The 12,489-nt window shown below is 33.9% G+C and overlaps 1 protein-coding gene across 1 annotated transcript in view; it reads right to left on the reverse strand.

Moving 5' to 3' along the window:
- TCF4 (transcription factor 4) overlaps positions 1 to 12,489 on the reverse strand; it is a 112,125-nt gene that overhangs the window by 19,182 nt on the left and 80,454 nt on the right. Inside the window, 6 exon segments of the mRNA XM_059491959.1 lie at positions 1,620 to 1,675; positions 4,815 to 4,867; positions 4,869 to 4,906; positions 4,908 to 4,946; positions 9,572 to 9,711; positions 11,919 to 12,027. Of these exon segments, the coding sequence (XP_059347942.1) occupies positions 1,620 to 1,675; positions 4,815 to 4,867; positions 4,869 to 4,906; positions 4,908 to 4,946; positions 9,572 to 9,711; positions 11,919 to 12,027 (435 nt within the window).

Raw genomic sequence — 12,489 nt, forward strand, 5'->3', positions numbered from 1 at the left:
GAATTTTTTGGGGATTTTTTGGGAAATTTTTGGGGGATTTTTTGGGGAATTTTTGGAGAAATTTTGGGATTTTTTGGGGATTTTTTTTGAATTTTTTGGGGGTTTTTTAATGAGATTTTTTTGAATTTTTTCAGGATTTTTTGATGAGTTTTCGGGGTTTTTTTAATGGGATTTTTTGGGATTTTTTCAGGATTTTTTGTGGAATTTTTTGGGGATTTTTTTGGGAATTTTTGGGGATTTTTTGGGATTTTTTTTGGGATTTTTTGGAGAATTTTTGGAGAAATTTTGGGATTTTTTTGGCGGATTTTTTATGAATTTTTGGGGTTTTTTTAATGAGATTTTTTGGAATTTTTTCAGGATTTTTTTTTAAATTTTTTGGGGATTTTTTTGGGATTTTTTAAGGATTTTTTGTTGAATTTTTTGGGGATTTTTTGGGGAATTTTTGGGGGATTTTTTGGGGATTTTTTGGGGAATTTTTGGAGAAATTTTGGGATTTTTTTGAGGATTTTTTATTATTTTTTTGCGCTTTTTTAATGGGATTTTTTGGGATTTTTTTGGGAATTATTTGGGAAATTTTGGGGATTTTTTGGGGAATTTTTGGGATTTTTTTGGCGGATTTTTTATGAATTTTTGGGGGTTTTTTAATGAGATTTTTTTTAATTTTGTCAGCATTTTTTTTTTTTAATTTTTTTCGGATTTTTTTGGGATTTTTTGGGGAATTTTTTGGGGAATTTTTTGGGGATTTTTTGGGGGGATTTTTGGGATTTTTTGGGGGATTTTTTTGGGATTTTTTGGGGGATTTTTTAGGATTTTTTGGAGAAATTTTGGGATTTTTTTGAGGATTTTTTATTATTTTTTTGCGGTTTTTTAATGGGATTTTTTGGGATTTTTTCAGGATTTTTTCATTAACTTTTGGGATTTTTTTGACATTTTTTAAAAGAATTTTTGGGAATTTTTTGGGATTTTTTTGGGAATTATTTGGGAAATTTTGGGGATTTTTTGGGGGATTTTTGGGATTTTTTGGCGGATTTTTTATGAATTTTTGGGGGTTTTTTTAATGAGATTTTTTTGAATTTTGTCAGCATTTTTTTTTTTTAATTTTTTTCGGATTTTTTTGGGATTTTTTGGGGAATTTTTTGGGGATTTTTGGGGATTTTTTTGGGGGATTTTTGGGATTTTTTGGGGGATTTTTTTGGGATTTTTTGGGGGATTTTTTGGGAATTTTTGGAGAAATTTTGGGATTTTTTTGAGGATTTTTTATTATTTTTTTGCGGTTTTTTAATGAGATTTTTTGGAATTTTTTCAGCATTTTTTTTTGAATTTTTGGGATTTTTTTGGGATTTTTTAAAAGAATTTTTGGGGAATTTTTTGGGATTTTTTGGGGGATTTTTGGGATTTTTAAAGGATTTTTTGGGGATTTTTGGGGGGATTTTTTGGGGATTTTTTGGGGATTTTTTGACAATTTTTTCGGATTTTTGGGGGGATTTTTTCCGGATTTTTTGGGGAATTTTTGGGGAATTTTGGGGGATTTTTTGGGAATATTTTCCCGGATTTTTCCACGCCCATCCCCACCCGTTTTACCCCCCAAAAATAAAAATAAAATCGGGAATTTTCCTTACGGAGGCCAAAGCTTTGCCCAGAGCGTCGCCGGTCTGGGAACTCCCCCCTGCGCGAGCTGCAAAAAAAACACAAAAAAAATTCAAATTTTTCATCCAAAAATTCAAATTTTTCATCCAAAAAATTCAAATTTTTCATCCAAAAATTCCTCCAAAATTTCAATTTTTAATCAATTTTGGAATGAGAGAAAAATCGTGAAGTTTGGGCAAAAAATTGGGGATTTTCACCCCAAAATTTGGGAATTTTGGGGGGAATTTTTGGGGGATTTTTGGGATTTTTTTGGGAATTTTTTGGGATTCTTTAGGGAATTTTTGGGGATTTTTTTGGGATTTTTTGGGGAATTTTTTTGGGAATTTTTGGGGATTTTTTTGGGAATTTTTTTGGGAATTTTTTGGGATTTTTTGGGAATTTTTGGGATTTTTTGGTGAATTTTTTGGGGAATTATTTGGGGAATTTTGGGGAATTTTCGGGATTTTTTTGGGAATTTTTGGGGCATTTTTTGGGAATTTTTTTAGGAATTTTTGGGAATTTTTGGGATTTTTTTGGGGAATTTTTTGGGGATTTTTAGGGAATTTTTTTGGGAATTTTTGGGGATTTTTTTGGGATTTTTAAGGAATTTTTTGGGAATTTTGGGAGGAATTTTTGGGAATTTTTGGGGATTTTTTTGGGAATTATTTGGGGAATTTTTGGGATTTTTTGGGGAATTTTTGGGGATTTTTTGGGGAATTTTTTGGGGAATTTTTGGGGATTTTTTGGGGAATTTTTGGGGAATTTTTGGGGAATTTTTGGGGATTTTTTTTGGGAATTATTTGGGGAATTTTGGGGAATTTTTGGGAAATTTTTGGGATTTTTTTTGGAATTTTTAATGGGAATTTTTGGGAATTTTTTTCGAATTTTGGGGAATTTTTTGGGGAATTTTTGGGGATTTTTTGGGGAATTTTTGGGATTTCTTTGGGATTTTTAAGGAATTTTTTGGGAATTTTGGGAGGAATTTTTGGGATTTTTTGGGAAATTATTTGGGACTTTTTGGGAATTTTTTGGGAATTTTTGGGGAATTTTTGGGGATTTCTTTGGGGAATTATTTGGGAAATTTTTGGGATTTTTTGGGGATTTTTGGGAATTTTTTGGGAATTTTTGGGGAATTTTTGGGGATTTTTTGGGGAATTTTTTGGGAATTTTTGTGGATTTTTTTGGGAACTATTTGGGGAATTTTCGGGATTTTTTGGGGAATTTTTGGGGCATTTTGGGGGATTTTTTGGGGATTTTTTGGGATTTTTTAGGGATTTTGGGGGGAATTTTTGAGGAATTTTTGGGGATTTTTTGTGATTTTTTTTAGGAATTTTGGGGGATTTTTTAGGGATTTTTGGGGTTTTTTTGGGGGATATTTTGGGGAATTTTTTAGGGATTTTCTGGGATTTTTGGGGGATTTTTGGGGGTATTTTGGGGATTTTTTGGGGATTTTGGGGGGATATTTTGGGAATTTTTTTAGGAAATTTTCTGGGATTTTTGGGGGGATTTTTGGGGGAATTTTTGGGGATTTTTGGGGGATATTTTGGGGGATATTTTGGGGATTTTTTTGGGGATTTTTTTGGGGGATATTTTGGGAATTTTTTTTAGGAATTTTCTGGGATTTTTGGGGGAATTTTTGGGAATTTTTTTTAGGAATTTTCTGGGATTTTTGGGGGAATTTTTGGGGATTTTTTAGGGATTTTTGGGGGATTTTTTTTAGGAATTTTCTGGGATTTTTGGGGGATTTTTGGGGGATATTTTGGGGATATTTTGGGGATTTTTGGGGGATATTTTGGGGACATTTTTGGATATTTTGCGGATATTTTGTGGATATTTTGGGGATATTTTGTGGATATTTTGGGGATATTTTGGGGGATTTTTTGGGAATTTTTTTTCAGGAATTTTCTGGGATTTTTGGGGATTTTTGGGGTGATATTTTGAGGATTTTTGGGGGGATATTTTGGAGGATTCTTTTTGGATTTTTGGGTGAATTTTTTAAAATTTCTTGGAATTTTTGGGGATTTTTTAAAGACTTTTTTGGGGATTTAATTGGGGTTTTTGGAGGAATATTTTGGGGATTTTTTCAGAAATTTTTAGGATTTTTTGGGGATTTTTAATGGGATTTTTTTGGGATTTTTTGGGGAATTGTTTTAGGAATTTTCAGGATTTTTTGGGGGAATTTTTTTTAGGAATTTTCGGGATTTTTTGGGGAATTTTGGGGAATATTTTGGTGGTGTTTTGAGAATATTTTGGGGATATTTTAGGGATTTTTGGGGGAATTTTGTAGGGATTTTTGGGGATATTTTGGGGGATTTTTTGGGAATTTTTGTAGGATTTTTTGGGAATTTTTGTAGGGATGTTTTCGGATTTTTGGGGGATATTTTCGGGAATATTTTGAGTATATTTTGTGGATATTTTGGGAATTTTGGGGGGATATTTTGGGAATATTTTGAGGATATTTTGTGGATATTTTGGGAATATTTTGTGGATATTTTGGGGATATTTTGAGGAATTTTTTTAGGAATTTTCTGGGATTTTTGGGGGATTTTTGGGGGGAATTTTTGGGGATTTTTTGGGGGAATATTTTGGGAATTTTTTTAAAGAATTTTCCTGGGATTTTTGGGGGGATTTTGGGGGGAATTTTGGGGATTTTTGGGGATATTTTGGGGGGATATTTTGGGGATTTTTTTTGGGGATTTTTTTGTGGGAGTTTTTGGGAATTTTTTTTAGGAATTTTGAGGATTTTTGTGGGATTTTTTGGGGGGAATAATTTGGGAATTTTTTTAAGAATTTTCTGGATTTTTTAGGGATTTTTGGGGGATACTTTGGGGATTTTTTGGGGATTTTTGGGGAATTTTTGGGGGATATTTTTGGGGATTTTAGGGGAGATTTTTTTTAGGAATTTTTTTAGGAATTTTCTGGGATTGTTTGGGGGGATATTTTGGGGATATTTTGGGGGATTTTTTGGGAAATTTTTTTAGGAATTTTCTGGGATTTTTGGCTGGATTTCGGGGGGAATTTTTGGGGACATTTTGGGGATATTTTGGGGATATTTTAAGGATATTTTGAGGATTTTTGGTGGATATTTTGAAGATATTTTAGGGACATTTTGGGAACATTTTGAAGATATTTTGGGTATATTTTAGGAATATTTTGGGGAGGTTTTGGGGCTATTTGGGGTCACTCACCCAGCAGGGGCTCGGCGCCGTTGGCCGGGGGGGTGCAGGAGGAGCTGAAGGCAGTTGGCGGCGCCGCGGTGGAACGACGACATCGGGGGCAGGGGACGAGCTCAGCTCGGCCGAGGAGTGCGCGGGGTACGTCTGCAAAAGGCACAAAAATGGGGGAAAATGGGGGAAAAAATGGGGGGAAAAAAATGGGGGGAAAAATTGGGGAAAAATTGGGAAAAAAATTGGGGAAAATCGCAGAGAAAAATGAGGAAAATACGGGGGAAAAATGGGGGAAAAAATTTGAATTTTTAGAGGGAAAAAGGGGGGAAAATTGGGGAAAAATTGGGGGAAATTGGGGAAAAATTGGGGAAAAATTGGGGGAAAATTGGGGGAAAATTGGGGAAAAATTGGGAAAAAATTGGGAATAAAATGGGAAATATTACGGAAAAACTGGGGGAAAATTGGGAAAAATTTGGAGAAAATCGGAGGAAAAATGAGGAAAATACGGGGGGAAAAATGGGGAAAAAATTTGAATTTTTAGAGGGAAAAAGGGGGGGAAATGGGGAAAAATTGGGGAAAAATTGGGGGAAAATTGGCCAAAAATTGAGAAAATTGGGGGGAAAATTGGGGAAAAATTGGGGGAAAATTGGAGGAAAAATGAGGAAAATATGGGGGAAAAAATGGGGGAAAAAATTTGAATTTTTAGAGGGAAAAAGGGGGGAAAATTGGGGAAAAAATTGGGGAAAATTGGGGAAAATTGGGGGAAAATTGGGGAAAAATTGGGAAAAAATTTGGGGAAAATCAGAGAAAAAATGAGGAAAATATGGGGGAAAATGGGAAAAAAATGGGGGAAAAATTGGGGAAATAAATGGGAAAAAATTTGGGGAAATCGGAGAAAAAATGAGGAAAATACGGGGGAAAAATGGGGAAAAAATTTGAATTTTTAGAGGGAAAAATGGGGGGGAAATTGGGGAAAAATTGGGAAAAAATTGGGGGAAAATCGCAGAGAAAAATGAGGAAAATATGGGGGAAAAATTGGGGAAAAAATTGGGGGAAAAATTGGGAAAAAATCGAAAAAAATGGAATAAATTGGGGAAAAATTGGGGGAAAAATTGGGGAAAAATGGGGAAAATGGGAAAAATTGGGGAAAAATTGGGAAAAATTTGGAGAAAATCGCAGAAAAAATGAGGAAAATATGGGGGAAAATGGGAAAAAAATGGGGGGAAAATTGGGAAAAAAATGGGGAAAAATTGGGAAAAAATTTGGGGAAAATTGGAGAAAAAATGAGGAAAATACGGGGGAAAAATGGGGAAAAAATTTGAATTTTTAGAGAGAAAAAGGGGGAAAATTGGGGAAAAATTGGGGAAAAATTGGGGGAAAATTGGGGGAAAATCGGAGGAAAAATGAGGAAAATACGGGGGAAAAATGGGGAAAAAATTTGAATTTTTAGAGGGAAAAAGGGGGGAAAATTGGGGAAAAATTGTGGGAAATTGGGGAAAAATTGGGGGAAAATTGGGGAAAATTGGGGGAAAATTGGGGAAAAATTGGGAAAAAATTGGGAATAAAATGGGAAATATTACGGAAAAATTGGGGGAAAATGGGGAAAAATTTGGAGAAAATCGGAGGAAAAATGAGGAAAATATGGGGGAAAATGGGGAAAAAATTTGAATTTTTAGAGGGAAAAAGGGGGGAAAATTGGGGAAAAATTGGGAAAAAATTTGGGGAAATCGGAGAAAAAATGAGGAAAATATGGGGAAAAATGGGGAAAAAATTTGAATTTTTAGAGGGAAAAAGGGGGGAAAATTGGGGAAAAATTGGGGGAAAATCGCAGAAAAAATGAGGAAAATATGGGGGAAAATTGGGAAAAAAATGGGGAAAAATTGGGAAAAAGTCGAAAAAAAATGGGAATAAATTGGGGAAAAATTGGGGGAAAAATTGGGGAAAAATGGAGAAAAATTGGGAAAAATTGGGGAAAAATTGGGGGAAAAATGAGGTAAATATGGGGAAAATGGGAAAAAATTGGGGAAAAATTGGGAAAAAATTTGGGGAAAATCAGAGAAAAAATGAGGAAAATATGGGGAAAATGGGAAAAAATTGGGGAAAAAATGGGAAAAATGGAGGAAAAATTGGGGGAAAATTTGGAAAAAATTTGGGGAAAATCGGGAGGAAAAATTGGGGGAAAATTTGGAAAAAATTTGGGGAAAATCGGAGAAAAAATGAGGAAAATACGGGGGAAAAATGGGGAAAAAATTTGAATTTTTAGAGGGAAAAATGGGGGAAAATTGGGGAAAAATTGGGGGAAAATCGCAGAAAAAATGAGGAAAATATGGGGGAAAATTGGGAAAAAAATGGGGAAAAATTGGGAAAAAGTCGAAAAAAAATGGGAATAAATTGGGGAAAAATTGGGGGAAAAATTGGGGAAAAATGGGGAAAATGGGAAAAAATTGGGGAAAAATTGGGAAAAAATTTGGAGAAAATCGCAGAAAAAATGAGGAAAATATGGGGGAAAATGGGAAAAAAATGGGGGGAAAATTGGGAAAAAATGGGGAAAAATTGGGAAAAAATTTGGGGAAAATTGGAGAAAAAATGAGGAAAATACGGGGGAAAAATGGGGAAAAAATTTGAATTTTTAGAGGGAAAAAGGGGGAAAATTGGGGAAAAATTGGGGGAAAATTGGGAAAAAATTGGGGAAAATCGCAGAAAAAATGAGGAAAATATGGGGGAAAAATTGGGAAAAAATTGGGGAAAAATTGGGAAAAAATCGAAAAAAAATGGGAATAAATTGGGGAAAAATTGGGGGAAAAATTGGGGAAAAATGGAGAAAAATTGGGAAAAATTGGGGAAAAATTGGGGGAAAAATGAGGCAAATATGGGGAAAATGGGAAAAAATTGGGGAAAAATTGGGGAAAATTGGGGGGAAAATTTGGGAAAAAATTTGGGGAAAATCGGAGAAAAAATGAGGAAAATACGGGGGAAAAATGGGGAAAAAATTTGAATTTTTAGAGGGAAAAAGGGGGGAAAATTGGGGAAAAATTGGGGGAAAATTGGGAAAAAATTGGGGGAAAATCGCAGAAAAAATGAGGAAAATATGGGGGAAAATTGGGGAAAATTGGGGAAAAATTGGGAAAAAATTGGGGAAAAATTGGGAATAAAATGGGAAAAATTGGGGAAAAATTGGGAAAAATTGGGGGAAAAATTGGGGAAAAATGGAGAAAAATTGGGAAAAATTGGGGAAAAATTGGGGGAAAAATGAGGCAAATATGGGGAAAATGGGAAAAAATTGGGGAAAAATTGGGAAAAAATTTGGGGAAATCAGAGAAAAAATGAGGAAAATATGGGGGAAAATGGGAAAAAAATTGGGGGAAAAATTGGGAAAAATTGGGAAAAATCGGGGAAAAATTGGGAAAAAATTTGGGGAAAATCGGAGAAAAAATGAGGAAAATACGGGGGAAAAATGGGGAAAAAATTTGAATTTTTAGAGGGAAAAAGGGGGGAAAATTGGGGAAAAATTGGGGGAAATTGGGGAAAAATTGGGGAAAAATTGGGGAAAATTGGGGGAAAATTGGGGAAAAATTGGGAAAAAATTGGGAATAAAATGGGAAATATTACGGAAAAATTGGGGGAAAATGGGGAAAAATTTGGAGAAAATCGGAGGAAAAATGAGGAAAATATGGGGGAAAAATGGGGAAAAAATTTGAATTTTTAGAGGGAAAAAGGGGGGAAAATTGGGGAAAATTGGGGAAAAATTGGGGGAAAATTGGCCAAAAATTGAGAAAATTGGGGGAAAATTGGGGAAAAGTTGGGGGAAAATTTGGGGAAAAATTGGCAAAAATTGAGAAAAATTGGGGAAAAAATGGGGAAAAATTTGGGGAAAAATTGGCAAAAAATGGAGAAAAATTGGGGGAAAATTTGGGGAAAAATTGGCAAAAAATTGAGAAAAATTTGGGGAAAATTGGGGAAAATTGGGGGAAAAATTGGCAAAAAATTGAGAAAAATTGGGGGAAAATGGAGAAAAATGGGGAAAAATTGGGGCAAAATTTGGGGGAAAAATTGGCAAAAAATGGAGAAAAATTGGGGAAAAATGGGGGAAAATTGGGGGAAAATTTGGGGGAAAAACTGGGGAAAATTGGCAAAAAATTGAGGAAAATACGGGGGAAAAATGGGGAAAAATTGGGGGAAAATTTGGGGGAAAAATTGGCAAAAAATGGAGAAAAATTGGGGGAAAATTGGAGGAAAATTGGGGAAAAATTGGCAAAAAATGGAGAAAAATTGGGGGAAAATTTGGGGGAAAAACTGGGGAAAATTGGCAAAAAATTGAGGAAAATTGGGGGAAAAATGGGGAAAAATTGGGGGAAAATTTGGGGAAAAATTGGCAAAAATTGGAGAAAAACTGGGGGAAAATTTGGGAGAAAAATTGGCAAAAATTGAGAAAAATTGGGGAAAAAATGGGGAAAAATTTGGGGAAAAATTGGCAAAAAATGGAGCAAAATTGGGGGAAAATTGGGGAAAAATTGGCAAAAAATTGAGAAAAATTGGGGGAAAATGGAGCAAAAATGGGGAAAAATTGGGGCAAAATTTGGGGGAGAAATTGGCAAAAATGGGGAAAAAAAGGGAAAAAATCGGGGAAAAAATTGGAATTTTTGGGGGAAAAAATTGGATTTTTTGGGGGGAAAATTGGGAAAAAAATCGATTTTTTGGGGGAATTTTTTTGGGGATTTTTGGGGGATTTTTGGGGGATTTTTGGGGGATTTTTGGGGGATTTTTGGGGATTTTTTTACCAGTCTGTCGTGGGGGTGGAGGCTGCAGTACCCCCCCGGCTGGGCCAGGTGGGAGTGTCCAGAATTGCCCAACATCCCCTGGAACCCGGCCTGGCCCATTCCACTGGAGGAGCCCCAGGGGTCGCCGCCGTGGTGCCCGTCTGCAACAAAAAAACCCCAAAAAATGAAAATTTATCCTCCAAATCCACACAAAAACCATCAAATTTATTTAATATTCAAATTTAGGAGGTGTTGGCGAAAAAAACCCGGAGGTTTTCGGGCGAAATTTGAGGTTTTTAGGGGGAAAATTGGATTTTTTTGGCGAAAAAATTGAATTTTTTTGGGTTTTTTTTTTGCATGAAAATTTAAAATTTTTGGGGGTTTTTGAGGGGGAAATTTGGGGGTTGTAAGGGAAAAATTTGGGGTTTTTTGTAGTTGAAAGAAATTGGGAATTTTTTAAAATTTTAAAATTGAAATAGTTTGAAATTTGGAAAATTTGAGGAAAAAAATTGGGATTTTTTTTTAGTCGGAAATTTGAATTTTTTGGGGATTTTCAATGGTAAAATTCGGGATATTTCCAGAAATTTTAAGCTAAAATTTGGAAATTTTTTCAATTTGACAAATTTGGTAAATTTGAGGGAAAAAAATTTGGGGTTTTTTTTTGTCAAAAATTCAGATTTTTGAAGGATTTTTAGTGGTAAAATTAAAGAAATTTTATGGTGAAATTTGGAATTTTTTAAATTTTAAAAATTTTTAAATTTGGAAAATTTGAGGGTAAAAAAAATTGGGGTTTTTTTAGTCGAAAATTTGGATTTTTTAAAGGATTTTCAATGGTAAAATTTGAGAAATTTTATGGTAAAATTTGGATTTTTTTAAATTTTAAAAATTTTTAAATTTGAAAAATTTGAGGGGAAAAAATTGGGTTTTTATAGTGGAAAACTCGGATTTTTAAAGGATTTTTAATGGTAAAATTTGAGAAATTTTATGGTAAAAGTTGAAATTTTTTAAATTTTAAAAAATTTAAATATTTTTAAATTTGAAAAATTTGAGGGCAAATAAAATTGGGATTTTTTAGTCAAAAATTTGGATTTTTAAAGGATTTTCAATGGTAAAATTGGAGAAATTTCAGGAAATTTTATCCTAAAATTTAGAATTTTTTTAAAATTTTAAAAACTTTTAAATTTGAAAAATTTGTGGGCAAAAAATTGGGGGTTTTTTAGTTGAAAATTCAGATTTTTTAGGGATTTTTAATGGTGAAATTTCAGGAAATTTGATGCTAAAATTTGGAAATTTTTTAAAATTTTAAAAATTTAAACATTTTTAAATTTGAAAAATTTGAGGGCAAAAAAAAATTGGGGTTTTTTTAGCCAAAAATTTGGATTTTTTTAAGGATTTTCAATGGCAAAATTTGAGAAATTTTTTAAATTTTAAAAATGTAAACATTTTTAAATTTGAAAATTTTTAAAAATTTGAGAATTTTCCGAAAATTTTTATCTGAACTGTTTACATTTTATGGGGGGAAATTTGCGTTCAAAAATTTGAAATTTTTTCTGGAAAATCTGCCCCAAATTTTTAAATTTTTTTTTAGAAAATTTCGTCCCAAAATTCTGATTTTTTTTTTTTAGGAAATTTTATCCCCAAAATTGAGAATTTTAATATTAAATCCAATCTTTTTTTCAGGATTTTTAACAGCAAAATTTCAATTTTTTTTTCGGGAAAATTTCTCAAAAAAAAAAAAAAATTTTAATATTTTTTATCCCAAAATTTGAGAATTTTCCAGGAAAATTTGCTCCAAAAATTCAGATTTCGTTTTGGAGGGAAATTGGTCGAATAATTCAAATTATTTTTAGCAAAATTGGCCTAAAAAATCCAATTTTGGGGGGATTTTCGCCCAATTTTTTGCATTTGTTTTGGAGGAAAATTTGGGAATTTTTGGGGATTTTTTAAACCAAAATTTGGGGAATTTTTCAGTCAAAAATTTAAAAATTATCAATAAAAATTTGGGATTTTTTGGAGGAATTGTTGGGGCAAAATTTGGATTTTTTGCCGTCAATTTTCGGGCATTTTTAAAGTCAAAAATCTGAGATTTTTAATGTCAAAATTTGGGATTTTTAGACAAAAATTTGGAAATTTTGGGGGGACAAAATCCTGAATTTTTTTTTTTTTGTAATTTTGAATCCCAAAAATTCCGAATTTTCCAGGGAAAAATTCTTGAAAAATTCAGATTTTGGAGGAAAATTGGCCTAAAAAATCCAAATTTTTGGCGATTTTCGCCCGGTTTTTTGCATTTTTCTGCGGGAAAATTTGGGAATTTTGGAATTTTGGGAATTTTAGGGGGAATTTTGGGGGAATTTTGGGAATTTCTGACCTTGCATGAAGAAGGAGGAGGGGAAGGTGCTGGAGGCGCCCTTGGAGCTGGGGAATCCCCCGGGGGAATCGCGGCTGAACTCGGCCGTGCTGGCGGACGGAGCGTAAACCTAAAAAATGGAAAAAAAATTGAATTTATTTGGGGGAAAAATGGGGAAAAATTGAATTTATATGGGGGGAAAAATTGGGGAAAAATTGGGGGGAAATTGGGGGAAAAATCGGGGGGAAAATTGTCACAAAATGGCGGAAAAATCGGACGCCAAATGAGGGACAGAAAGGAGGAAAACGGGGGAAAATTGAGGAAAAATTGAGGAGAAAATGGGGGGAAATTGCAGGAAATGGAGGGAAAATTGGGGAAAATTGGGAAAAATTGGGAAAATTGGGGAAAAAAGGAGAAAAAAGGGAGAAAAAAAAGGGAGAAAATGGCGCCACATGAGGGCGCAGGGACAGCGGAGCCTTCGGCAAAGATCGGAAACTTTCGGAAGTATTCGGGACAGGAGCGCGCGGAGCCGCTCGGGCTCGGAGCCGAACGGGGTTGGAACCGCGAGGGTTCGGAGCCAATCAGGTTCGAG

This window comes from Ammospiza nelsoni, chromosome Z, assembly GCF_027579445.1.
Source record: "Ammospiza nelsoni isolate bAmmNel1 chromosome Z, bAmmNel1.pri, whole genome shotgun sequence".
Taxonomy (NCBI): Eukaryota; Metazoa; Chordata; class Aves; order Passeriformes; family Passerellidae; genus Ammospiza; species Ammospiza nelsoni.